Source organism: Thermobia domestica, chromosome 11, assembly GCF_964235325.1.
Source record: "Thermobia domestica chromosome 11, izTheDome1.hap1.1, whole genome shotgun sequence".
NCBI lineage: Eukaryota > Metazoa > Arthropoda > Insecta > Zygentoma > Lepismatidae > Thermobia > Thermobia domestica.
This window is the reverse complement of record NC_137464.1, coordinates 248538777-248553380: the sequence shown is the minus strand read 5'-3', so window position 1 is coordinate 248553380 and position 14604 is coordinate 248538777. Positions and strand designations below refer to the sequence as shown.

The following is a 14604-nucleotide window of genomic DNA, read 5'->3' as shown; positions in this document are numbered from 1 at the left end:
GAAAGTTTTGTCAGGAATCCGCTGAATTCCGCAGGGGTGTGAGATTTTTAGTCATGTGGTCCATAGAAGATTGATATTTCAGAAAAATGATCTCATCCGCTCGAAACGGACGATATCAAAATAAATGAAGAAATCATAAAATGGATAGACACGCGTTATTTCATTCACTGTCAAACATATTTAAAAATAAATGGAAGCACAATTTCAACACAACATTAGTATCACTAAAGAACGGAGTAAAATTTAAGGTTTGTAACGTGCCACTATGTGCTCCGTCCTGGGCCGCTGGTTGTAATAACCAGGACAATTATTAGTATGCGGGATTCGTAATTTCTATGTTTATTGGCTATATATTTTGCCGGTAAGCATTTAAAAATTTCCATGCAAAATTATCGGGATTTATTCTATATTTAGAGTGAATTTCTGACTAGAAACTGCAATTATCTCCATAATTAGAAAAAAAATGTGATATACTAAGGTAATTTGGATAAGTAAAAGTAACTGATTTTCTAGCTTGTCAAATTTTATAACAAAGTTCATGAAAAATTATATATGCAATACAGAAAAATATTGAATGAAATAACAACAATTTTTAAGCAAAATTGAAAAATCCAAAAATATATATATCTAAATTGAATTGTACTATGCTTTCTTTTGAACAAGATTACAACTTTCGTGTATGAATCCAATAAATATGATAAATAATATACCTCGTAATATCTATAAATCCAATTATAAATTCAATATTTGATCTTCAGGAAAAAATTTAACAATAGATATTGAGAATATTAAATTATAAAGATTTAACACTCACCCAATTAAATATGCTTTGAACAACCATCAAAAACCTCCAGGAGTACTGTTTCGAATAACCTCTATTAACACGCTTTTCATATTATCACACCAATTATAGATATTTCGGTATAGAAATCAGGACTTTCACAAATATAATAGGTTGATTTTTCGAAAGCTTTTAACAAATTCACAAAATTCTTGAACTTTATATCACGATAATTATTCAACTATACCACTTTCTTGAAAAACCGTTAAAGATTCACATTAAGCAGAGATAAACCTTGCCCAGTTCGACATATCGTTTCGAATGGCTGTTCAAACTTCCTACAGCTCATTCGAACGTATGTGTTTTCAGAGATTTCCGCTAGAGGCGCTCTAGTACCCTGAAGTGTAGGTACTGAAAGCATAACCTTCTAGGATATCATTGACATTAGAACTTTTTTTTTTTTTTTTTTTTTTATAATGTGATCTCATCACACGTAACAAATATCGCCCTCCCGGCTATAAAAAGTTGGCACAACTTTTTATTTCTATTTTAAACCATAATTTTAAAGTATTCTTATTCTAAATTTAATTATGAATAGATAGATTCGGTTAATCTTTCTAGGTATCTATTACTATTACTTCTACCAGCTAATTAATCAACTACTGATTCTAACTAACCATCACTCTCACTCTAATCACTACATACCAAACGAAAAAATAACTGAACTAAAGAAAAAAAATTTCCCCCATAAATTCAATCACACCATCTAACATTCTATTAACCCCAACTACTCTAGTTAGTTAGTAAGTATTAGTTATTACTAATAGTCTCTATCTATTCATAAAGTTTTACAAAAATTCATTCTCAATATGTTTCTATATATATATCTTCAGGAGGTAATCTAACTCTCTAATTTGAAATTAATTTCAGTAATAATAACCATATTCATAATACTCATCAAACATAGCACCATCATGATTCCAATCAATCTTGAGCTTCGTTACATCTGGTTGAGCTTCGTTACAAATATTCCATAAAATTTTCCATGGCCGAATTTTGGACTAATACAATTTTTTACAAACATTTTCGGGACATAAATACAAGACATCCAGATCTGGAACACCTTGTAATTCAGGATTTGCTTCTAATACAACAGGATCTACCCTCAATGGACTATCCATTTGGTCCGACTGGATGTTGGGACTGCTATCCAAAGATGGACTAATAGATGTGGCAACACTGCAAAATCCCTGTGCTGGATCTCCCGGATGTCTACATCCATCCGTATTAAAAGCCTGAACTGTGGACCTTTCCAACAAGTCTGAGTCGCGCAGAAATAATTTAGAAGTCTTATGGTCTGGTTCACTGTAAAATAGATCACACGAACGAGTATCTCGATTTAAACAAGGGGGGTTGATCTTTAGTATATAATGTAACTGTATGTCCACTCCTTCCAAAGGGAGAAATAATTTATTATTCACTAAATCAATGTTCGCTTTCAAGAATTTTAGCTCATTTATTCCCAGTATAAATACTGGTTCTAAATTTTCAACTAGGAAAAACTTTAGTCTGTAAACACGATTTTTAAACTTAATGGGTATAACTACGCACTGATCCAGTGTTAACTTTTGTTTATCAACACCTACACCAATGAACTTCTCATTTATTATATTCACTGGGTAGTTCAACTGCCGATTCCATTGAATAAAGCTTTGTCTATTAATTAACGATGCTGTAGAACAAGTATCTAAGCCTCCTCTAATACTTTTACCTAAGACAAATGCATCGACAAAAGCAGCAGTCAATGTTCCCAATGAGTAGGTCTTTCTATTTTCACTTTTATTTCCATCAACACTAATTTTAATCCCATCCATAGTATGTTCGTTTTTATTATTATCTTCTATTTGTTTATAATTACTAAAAGAATGCAAATCCTCTCTATATAATGGTTTGCTATTCTTCCTGCTGTTCCCTCTAGAGCCGCCATTATTTTTAAAGTTTCCGTAATATTGCTGACGCATTCCTGTTTCACATTCCCCCACATTCACAGGATTCACATTGAACACCATATTCTTTTCTCCCAAATGTTCACTATTATGTTCCCCTCGGGATCGAATCCGAAACCCCTCCATAGGAGTCTTCATCCGATCATTATATTTCGTATGTGTGTTGTATCCCGCACTACTATTATTGCTTCCACCTTCTAACAAAGTTCTTTCTAAAACTATTTCTTCCCTTTCTGGAACTTCGGACCTCTCACTTTTAGTCTTTAACCGTGACCGTAGACTATTCCCTGCAAAGCGTCTTTTATCATTGCCATTATTATATCTAAACTGTTTGTTATTATCTCCCACACTACTAGGTAAACCATTAGTTTGAACTCCGGTTCCTATATTCTGAGTCGGAGCCCTTAACCGGTCACTAATAGCTGCAGAGCGTCTTTCCGAGTTCACATCCATATTCAACTTAACTAACCGTTTATTTAAAAGGTACTGTTTGTTAGAAGCACAGTTTGCAATGCGATGTTGTCCACCACAAAAATAACACTTAATCTTATTTCTCGGATTTTCACTTTTTTCCGAATTCCTCACCAGTGTGGTATACATTTCTAAATTACGTTGATGTTTTTCGTATTCCATTATATTACCCATAAGATCATCTAATGACATTGGATAGCTATATCTATAAATTTCAAATTTAATTTGAGGTTGCATGCCCTCCATTATAATATCCAACAATTCACTAGATCTACTATCATTTATAGCTCCGTAACATATTTCATAAGCATCACAAATATTATTAACATACTCAAGCAAATTTTCTTTAGGTCTTTGTATCACTTTTACATAACGATTTATGAGTTCTCGCCTACCTATAGGAGTTATTAATCTACGAAACAAATATCCTGATATTTGCAACCAATTATTAGTCATTTCATACAATGATACTAGCTCCTGATTTAAACGACCTTCAGCTTTACTCAAAGCTGCTATCAAAACAGACTCAACCGGGAATATTTTTAATTTAATTATTCTAAGAACTGCCACTAGAAATTGAAATAACTGTATATCGTCTGTTCCATCTGTTCTTGGGATATACTGTATTTTCTCATTAAATAAATTACTGGAAACACTTCCATTTAATTTATCAGCCCGTATTTGAAATGGCATAAAACTATTAACCAAAGGTTCGCTACTTGCATTTATTTCTTTTACCTCTATCGAGTTTTTATCTACAAAAGGATTTGTACTAGGATTTTCTTCTTTTTCTTTTATGTCAGCTGTTTGCCCCAGGTCAATAAACGGGTTTGTGTCTGCACTGACACAACTAGCACTATCTACAGACATAAGCGGTTGGAACTCGTTATGCAACATTCCACCCTCTGCTAAACTCGCAGTGGTGTTACTTGCTGTAGACAATGACTCAACCATTTTGCTGGGTTTATCAACAGCAGAAATTTGTAATGACCTTGACTCCCTTCCGGAATCTAAATACGATAAATCCCAGCGTTGACCTTCAGTCTGCGGTACAACAACTCCTGAATCTCCATTTTCAAATCCATTCAAAAATAAACGTGGTTGATTTCTTTCTTTCTTAAATTCCATATTAATTACCAAGCAAATAAAAAGAGCTATTCTAATGCAATTTAAATATCGAAAATAATTACTATTCCTTACGGTAAGCGAAACCCTTTAACAATCATTGGCAGTTTTATTGCTATAGGCTATAAATTTTACGTACTCTGAAAATACTGACATTTAATCAATCCTAACTGAACTAAATGTAATATCCTACTTAACATAATTCTAATTAGATAGATATATACAGATTGATCCTGAAAAATGTCCATATATTTAATAGCTCACTTAACAACTTTCCCACCTTAGTCAGATTTTGCCAAACAAAACCCTCAATCTTAACATGTATTTTACTTCGTTTTTTGAAGTTGATTCGAAACGATATGTTTGTAACGTGCCACTATGTGCTCCGTCCTGGGCCGCTGGTTGTAATAACCAGGACAATTATTAGTATGCGGGATTCGTAATTTCTATGTTTATTGGCTATATATTTTGCCGGTAAGCATTTAAAAATTTCCATGCAAAATTATCGGGATTTATTCTATATTTAGAGTGAATTTCTGACTAGAAACTGCAATTATCTCCATAATTAGAAAAAAAATGTGATATACTAAGGTAATTTGGATAAGTAAAAGTAACTGATTTTCTAGCTTGTCAAATTTTATAACAAAGTTCATGAAAAATTATATATGCAATACAGAAAAATATTGAATGAAATAACAACAATTTTTAAGCAAAATTGAAAAATCCAAAAATATATATATCTAAATTGAATTGTACTATGCTTTCTTTTGAACAAGATTACAACTTTCGTGTATGAATCCAATAAATATGATAAATAATATACCTCGTAATATCTATAAATCCAATTATAAATTCAATATTTGATCTTCAGGAAAAAATTTAACAATAGATATTGAGAATATTAAATTATAAAGATTTAACACTCACCCAATTAAATATGCTTTGAACAACCATCAAAAACCTCCAGGAGTACTGTTTCGAATAACCTCTATTAACACGCTTTTCATATTATCACACCAATTATAGATATTTCGGTATAGAAATCAGGACTTTCACAAATATAATAGGTTGATTTTTCGAAAGCTTTTAACAAATTCACAAAATTCTTGAACTTTATATCACGATAATTATTCAACTATACCACTTTCTTGAAAAACCGTTAAAGATTCACATTAAGCAGAGATAAACCTTGCCCAGTTCGACATATCGTTTCGAATGGCTGTTCAAACTTCCTACAGCTCATTCGAACGTATGTGTTTTCAGAGATTTCCGCTAGAGGCGCTCTAGTACCCTGAAGTGTAGGTACTGAAAGCATAACCTTCTAGGATATCATTGACATTAGAACTTTTTTTTTTTTTTTTTTTTTTATAATGTGATCTCATCACACGTAACAGGTTGTAAAAGTTTTTCAGTAATCCCTGTGATTTCACAGGTGTCTTAAATCATATCATGTCCATACGAAGATATTTATGTAGATATGACAGAAGGGAACTGATACCAGACTGAAAGAACGTATTCGGGATGTCAGATACAAGTATGCCCCAAACATCGGGTTTTTCAGAGCACGTGGAAGGTACAAAGCATAACATCGATAAAATCGAAATTGATTTTAAAGAAAAATCACTATACATATAAAAAATAAGCATACGACACATTTTTCATTCGAACTAAGGGATCAAAATTAAATTCGTACATGGCCTTTAGGCAGACGTTTAATAACATCATTCACACCTTTACTTTCATCACCAATCATATAATTAGCGGCAGAAGCACAACATTTAACACGTATTCTGTAGAATAAAACGAAATTTTCACTTAACCAGTGTGTTTCTAGAAATTTATTATATTTAACTTAATTCCCATGCATCTTATTTTCACACAGCTGTCAGCATAAATTCCAATTTCAATATGATTTTCTGAAAAAGTCTTTTCAATATGATTTTCTGAAACAGTCTGTATTAGTTCAGATAATACTTTTTAGTTTATTGGTAAGATTGCTTTTCAAGTCTTTAACTTCAGAACTACTATTTAAAACTAACGACTGAAAAAGTGCTAGCACTCTTTTTAAGTTCATTTAAAGGTTGATAAATTCAAGGTAATTTTATGCATAATGTACTAGATAAGTGTTGCGAAGCTCTCTATTTGGAAGTAAATGCTGAACCCTCTTTTCCCTCAGGGTTAATTTGTCAATTAACGAACATTTTTGAAGTCTCCTATATGTCTCTCTTAAAATGGAGATGCATTAATTTATTAAATTACATAATATTGGAATATGAGTAATTCCATCCGTGATCAGCTAATAAGGATACTTCTAGACTGTAGTGTTTAGAAGATGAAAATAGTTGTTTCTGGTGAAAGTAAATACTGTTTTGTCTATTTGACAGGGTCCTGGTGTAAGCAATGCTCCTAGTCTTATTAATAATTTGAACAATGCCAGTATTAATCCAGCAGTTGTGCAGAAGATTCTGACGCAACAGCCACCGCCTCAGCAACAACCATTGCAACAGCCTACACCATTTCAGCCTGTAAGTGGATTTGAGTGAATTCTTTTTCTCTTTATCCTTCCTTTTAGTAAGATTATTTGATCTGGGAGTGAAAGATACAGTATAAAGATGTTATTATTTTGTTGCCTGGTAATATTGAAAATTAGATACCTTGGCCTTGCTTCAGTTGAAGGTGGAGTGCGTATATTAAGATTGTTACTCATATAATTGCACATTTGGATCAGGTTATAGCGTTAGTTATATACGTTATTAGTTCTACCTTTAAAAGACATCTTGACTTTTATTTTTCAATTTCAGACTCCTCGTGCTCCTCCGAACCAGCCATCAGCTGCTCAGCTGCGAATGTTGGTACAACAAATACAAATGGCTGTACAAGCAGGATATCTTAATCACCAGGTGGGTTGTTACACCTTTCGTCTATGTTAATACTTAACTGTTCATAGCTCAAGGAACTTAGAAATTTGCACATTTAACACAGCCAACAAACAAGATCACCGATCGTTTTGGAGATAACACTACTTGTGGATCCATGAGAACTCTTTACTGTTAATACTTCTATATTACATTCTCTTGCCTCACCCTTTTCTTTCCTTAGATCTTTCTGTTCTGACGTCATATATTTAGCTTTTGGAAATGGGTAGTCTAAATCTGTACGGAAAGGAGAAAACATGGTATCTACATCCACTACAATTGTACGAACAGGAAGTTAAAATATTTTGAAAAACTTTCACTTCACTTGTATAAAAACGAAATACGTACTGCTAAATAGAGAAATTTTAATTAAGTCATTATCAACTATTGCCAGCTTATAGATTTCAGTGTGACCAGCTACCGGTCAGCAGAAGATGGCCAGAAAATGATATATTATCTTCTGTCATCCTTGTGTAGAAATAATGATGTATTTGTTTAAATAACTTCGAATTCATATTGTTTCTGCAACTCAGCTCTCATTTTGGAAATTATGAAACTTTTCGTTTGTATGTGTAGAACGGTTGTATCTTTTAAAGTTTGGTCAAAGTGCTCATTTAATTAGCAATTCATTATCGAATAAACATAATTGTGTAGAATATTGAAAGTGGTACAATATTCACGATTCATTAGTTCCATATTTTTATTAATGTTTTCCATAATAAACTTCAAAAAGCAAGTTTCGTCTCTTTATTTATTTTATTATTATTATTATTATTATTATTATTATTATTATTATTATTATTATTATTATTATTATTATTATTATTATTATTATTATTATTGAAAAATTGTATAGTATTTTGTTCATTCTAACAGAATGAACGATTGTGTATGAAGATACTTGTAACTTATTCATTGGTTTATTTCAGATTTTAAATCAGCCACTAGCTCCACAAACGTTGATACTGTTGAATCAACTTCTGCAACAAATAAAAGTATTACAACAGTTGATGCAGCAGCAAACAATGGTGCAAGTTCAGCAACCTCTTGGAAAAGGCAGCTCCAACGCAGTTCTTCAGATTTCTGTGCAAATCACGAAGACGAAACAGCAAATCACTAACTTGCAGGTTAGAATTTGAAAATAGTCTTTTATTTACTCCAATACTTTTTTTTGACTGATTATTTATTTATTTATTTATTTATTTATTTATTTATTTTTCCTTTTGTGACGACAGTTGAAGGCTTGGTCGATACAAACAATCTGCATTATAAGGGAGATATAATTATCAGGTTACTGCAAACTATTTGTTAAAGGAGAATGTAGAAAAGTTGTCATTTTTTAAAAGGGGAAAGCATTGACATGGAATTTGTGTTGTTTCGCTTGTATAGAATGCAGCGCAGTGACAACCCCGGGCCCCGAATGATTGCTTAACAACGTAGCACTTTAATAAACTTGCGTAGAATAGGAAAGGGAATGTCTCGTCACCACTTTCGTCGTAAGTTTCCGAAGACCTTGCAAGATACCGGTACAACGTCGAGCAAATGCCTGCTTTTCAAGCCAGCAGTAGTCCATTGGTGAGACGTCTGGAAATTTTACAGGGACTGATGGAAATGGGATCACTCAAATTCCCATCTCTGTGTAGAACGCGTAGGATAATCGAATGGTAGCAATATGGTTGGAAGCCTTGTCCTGTGGACACGTAAATTTGTATTATTGTCACTGTACAGGTGGGGAGTGTGTGTGTATGTGTCATACAGAGGGCTATGACGTTTTACTCTAAGTAAACTGCATTGATTGGTGTTGGAAGGCACATCGACTAGTGGCAGCTTTCCCCGACTGCAATATCTCGCCACCACAGAAAATCCGTTGAAAAACCCTACACTGCAGCACAATCTGCGAACGGCTCTTGTGATCTGTTTGACGGTAGAAAAGTGATCTAACTCTGTTAGTTCCATCTTGAGACCCATTTCCAATTGTCCTTTGCGGGGTGTGTTGCATACATTTTTTTATGGCGTTTGTGGACGTCCTGGATGTGGCGCTGTGAGGCGGTTTCCATTCACTTTGTGACGCGCTTTCGATGCGTGTTTGTTCCGGATGGTGATAGAAACTATGCCTACGTATGAACAAACTTCTCTGCGTTGTGAGATTGTCCTGTGCCACTGTTCCCCTAATAGTTCGCCCTGTATTGTGGGTTCGAGTGGGCTGGGGTCCTGTATTCGCAATTTCCGGCCTACTGCGTACCCCAGGGCTCGTTGGATGGTGGGACTCACACCAGCTGTACCGACAATTAAACTTTTTCTTTGTACAGTTTCACAACTGCAGAGTAAATGGTAGCAGGTCCACAAATGAAACCTCACAGATCATCCTGTTATTTTAGCTTCATCGTTCCACGGATCGTGCGTAACGGATACTGTCACCAAGTACACTGTAGCCAACAATGTATCCTAACATACAGCTGTTAAATGTGTCGTTCGGGAGGTTCAGTGAAAGTCGATTGTTTTTATCGTGCGTGGGCAACCTATATTCTTTCCGATGTAAAATAATGTCTAGATGATGAAATAACTGATTTTGATAATTGGAGTCAACCCAAAGCATAAAGCCAATACTGGGGTCGATAGTTGATAGATAGGATTGATATGTAATCTGACGACCAAGTAAAATTCTATTCTTCTTAAACATCTCATTTAAGAGATACTACCAAAGTTTCTGTAAGCGATAAGTGCTTTCGAATTAATTCGGTGGAATGAAATATTAACAATTTATTGTGACTAGAGAGAATCCATAGTAAAAATAAATAAATAGATAAAATCATTTAACATATACCTATGGTTTCTTGTAGTAGTATGTAGTGCTAGCTAAAATAAATTTGCTTTCTCTTTCAGAACCAAATAGCAGCTCAGCAGGCTATTTACGTGAAACAGCAGCAGCAGCATCATCATTTGGCAGCACAGGGTCCTCAGCCTACCGATATATTTAAAACTACAATGCATGACCCAATATCTGCTCTCCAAGCAAGTATTAGTGAAGTCAGTTTAAAGGATCCTCAAGTGGTACGTAGATAGGGAATAGTTCTTGTTCAAAGTTATACACACAATACTCCATAATACGTGTGTGGTCTGCTCAGGCGTCTTCGAGCGGGTTCTTTGTTAGCCTGGAACGGAGAAAAGACAAGACGAAGTCTCTAAACACCAATTACAATAAGTTTCCATAGTTTTCTAGTCATTCTTCCGGTAATCCATTGATTTCGATAATCGGCACGACCTGGTCTGATACTGCCAGATGAATAGGTTTGCTGTATTGCAATTGGTGTTTAACGTAGCACTTGTTCTATTTTTAATTAACACATTATAGCTTACGAGAATATTCCAGAAGATTCCAACCTAACGTAAACGTACTAACATGAGTATAAAAGGGAACTTATTTCCGCGTTCTATACACTTTGCGTATCGGTTGCGCAACGACTGTATATCATTTAAAACTCATCTTGTTCATTCAACTGTAATGCTGTAGCAGTCTGTAAATGATAAAAAAAAATTGTCTGAAAAATCCAAATCAGTGAAGAGAGATGAGTCACAATTCTAGGTGTGTCAAATAGACCAAATGGTGTAACTTCAAAGCCACAATCGCAAATAAGTTTTTGAAACCCGATCCGTGTGTGTCTTTAACCCGATGGATTTACATCCATCCATCCACCATTGAAGGGGGCGCGGTGGCTCAGTGGTAGAGCGTTCACCTCCGGTGCTTGGGATCCCTGGTTCGATCCCAGCTCGCGCCGTGTGGACTTCGTGGTGGACAAACACCGTGCTCGTGGGTTTTCTCGGGGTTCTCTCGTTTCCTCCCACTTTCTTCATTCCACCACTCATCTCTCATCATCGCCGTCTCCTTTAGCCTAACCGGCATAATCGTGGGACGTAAAACTTACAGATTTCATTTCATTTTCCACCATTGAGTTTCGTTTCCAATCATCCATTGTAACCTTATCTCCAGGTCATAGTAATGAATCCAGATCTTGACTTCAGTTATTTATCTTCACCCAGACTGTTAAAATCTTCATATGAGTCTCAAATTTTTCTTCAGAACATTCCAGGTAATTTTACTTCATTTCCGGAATCATCAATCAGTCATTGTTGTTTCTGATGGTGTAGTCATGGCACGGATATTCTGATAGTTGTTTGATTAGCTACCAAAAGCCTTAATGGAACTTTTCCGTGTACAATTGTAATTTCTGATGCTGTAATCTTTACTTAATAATAATAACTATAATTGATCACTACGTAGTACGTCAATTTCAGAATTCCTCCTGCTATCGTTGTCATCAATCAAAATTAGTAAATAGTGACGAGTACTAATACATCATAAATTTTAGGTCATCAATATACAATAGTGTCCCGAAAGTGCAAAAAATTCAGATCAGTTAACAGCAGGAAGATTTAGGACACTCCGTATGGATAATACACTGTGCATGGCTATGAAAACAGTTTGCGATATTGATAGGATGGCGCGTAGAAATTTTCTAGCTGCAATTTATGCAAGGAAATTTTGAGATGTTAGTAGATTTTTATCAGATATTTGCTACTAAGAATTGTGTGTGTATAGTATTTTATATATATATATATATATATATATATATATATATATATATCCTGAAAGAGGTATCAGCGTTCAAAGAAATGTGGTACATCAAGATTATTGTCTATATTATTTCTTACGACATTTCAGAATCAGCAATCAAGATTGAACCAGTGGAAGTTGCCATCGTTGGAGAAGGAAGGTGATGCGAGTACCGGGAATGAATTCAGCCGTGCTCCTGGATCAACTACAAAATCTGCACTGCCACAGTCTCACTCCTCTCCCAATATCAATCCTTTACTGGGACAAGGAGATGGGTAAGCATATGACACTTTACTTCAATATTTACACGAAAAAAGTGTAAATATAAATATTACATGAAAGTACACTTAAGGACTTTTGCTAAACGCTTCTTCAGACAGAAAGGGAAAGAAGTAAGAAGAAAAAAAATTAAATATCAACGAATTATAGTTCTGAAGTGTCAAAGTGAGCGCCATTAGCAAAAGTGCTTCTAGCGTACTCTTTCAGGCTTTAAAGGTTTTATGTTAAAGTTTTCACTGTTACCTGATAATTAAGTTTTCCATATCTACTTCCGGATTCCTTTGTTCCAACTAATATACGTATATACAGTCTGTTCATTTTTTTCCATCGCTGTTGCCCAAAAAACTGGAGAAAAAAAAATCAGGATTAACTGAAAAAGAACTTGTCTATTATTGATAGTAACAGGGGTGTGCAATGGACCATCATGGCAGGTGGTTTTCAGACAATTTCTCATTCAGTAGCTTGTACGTGAAGACAGGGGCAGTAATCATGGGTCAGCTGACTACTCAGTAGAACCCTGGCCAACTCGGAAACATGTCCTCTGTTATTATGTGGCGCACGTATGGTCTGTTTCAGCAGGGTTCAATACCAGTGACACCCGGTGCAACAAAAATGCAACTAGAACTATGGAAGATCTGGTGAGTCATGATTTATGGAAGTATCTGTGTTCGGTGGAAGCCCAATAAGGCGCTAGGACCCTGATATAATGCATCAATAATGTAACCCGGTAGCTCTGGATGTATAGTGTGAGACATGTTTACGTAGCAAGAACGAAGAACTAAGTAGGCGAACACATGAATGGTGTCCGGTATGTTAATTGCTTTTGAGACACAACACTTCACACCATGTTGCACCCCCCCCCCCTTCCCTTCCCATGTTTCTGAGGCGATTAGATTAGCACACAGCCACTGCGCACATTCTGTATAGGAATGAATCTAGGAGCGCAGTGTGGACTAGCCTCCAAACTTTCCATGGAGTACCTGTTGGATATGGAACGTCGCAGTCACTTTGTCGAGACATCCTCCCTTTTGATCTGATTATTGCAGGCTGCCTTGCACAGCTTGGTTGGGCATGCTAGTACATGGCTACCAATATTTTATTGCATCCTTGCTAAAGGTTTTTCTTGTTTTTGTATTCTCAGTGCGTCGCAGAAATAGTTCGACATTAGTTTTATGGCGAAAATTGTGAAAAACAACAATGAAAATGAATATTAGTTTAGAGAAAGAACTCAGGCAAACAATAAGTTGTTGAAAATTGGACTAGATGGGAACTTGGAACTATAGTTTTGTGATTAAGTGTAAGCACGTGAAATTCCGCAGTTCATTTGCATAATTATTAGCATACATTTATTGCTATTAACAAAATTTGAATTTCTTTTTTTTGTAAGATATTCATTGGTATACATTTTTAATCGAATAATGGAGCAAGCAAAAAAAGATTTTAGAAGTTTAGAATCATACATATAGCTATTGGAGTTTTTCAGCATGAAAACGTGATATTAAATTTACACACATGATTCTACTGGGCACTTGTTGAGAGTTATCCATAAAATCATGCTTCTGTGGGTAACATTTAATTTAAATAACAATAAGTTATTTCGTATCTCAATAGTAATTTGGCTTTAGATACTGTCCCGTCATTATAGATATGACAAATATATCTTTTATTGTAGGACTTGGTCGACTGTACCTCGCTCTAGCTCTGATAGTGGTTGGCCTGATACCAGTAACGCAAGTGAGGCTAATAACCAGGCAGAGAACAAAGAATCTCAGTGGCCATCCACATCTCAGTCAAGCTCTGCTTCCTTTACAGATTTAGTGCCAGAATTTGAACCTGGAAAGCCTTGGAAGGTAAGATAATTTCGGAGTGCGTACAACTTGAACGAAATTAAACACATTTGTATTACTAGTTGAAAATTAGCGTAAAGAAAATGTATCACGAGAATGGATTGGGCTTAACAATGGTGTTTTATGATCTTTGTGATCTAAATTGGGATCTGTTTTGCGTTGGGAACAGGGAATTACGAAAACCTGCGAAGTTGATTATGTTCAGTTTTTAACTTCAGAGATTTTATACGTAATAATGTAAGAAAAATAAAGTGGTTCGTTTTTGCGATTATATTTAGCATGGATAATTTTGTGCATTAGAAAATAAGACTGACTTTTCTTGTTTTTATTTATTTATTTATTTGAACTATTACAAAGAGTGTGTTACCTATCATCTTAATACTATGATTGGTATCGGAGATATACAGGAGAACTGAGAGCAGAGAAAGCCTATTTATATAGTTACTTAGTCTCTATTATTAATTATTATTATTATTAATTATTATTATTATTATTATTATTATTATTATTATTATTATTATTATTATTATTATTATTATTATTATTATTCACAATTTTGTTTCAAATA

At 34.6% G+C, this 14604-nt stretch overlaps 1 protein-coding gene across 5 annotated transcripts in view; it reads left to right on the top strand.

Moving 5' to 3' along the window:
- Nucleotides 1-14604, top strand: part of gw (trinucleotide repeat containing adaptor protein gawky) — a 139650-nt gene that overhangs the window by 99177 nt on the left and 25869 nt on the right. For all 5 annotated transcript variants that reach the window (XM_081731967.1, XM_081731968.1, XM_081731963.1 and 2 more), the window contains exons 16-21: nt 6768-6908; nt 7185-7283; nt 8228-8425; nt 10182-10349; nt 12019-12185; nt 13862-14039. In XM_081731967.1, coding sequence (XP_081588093.1) covers nt 6768-6908; nt 7185-7283; nt 8228-8425; nt 10182-10349; nt 12019-12185; nt 13862-14039 — 951 coding nt within the window. The remainder of the gene's footprint in view (nt 1-6767; nt 6909-7184; nt 7284-8227; nt 8426-10181; nt 10350-12018; nt 12186-13861; nt 14040-14604) is intronic.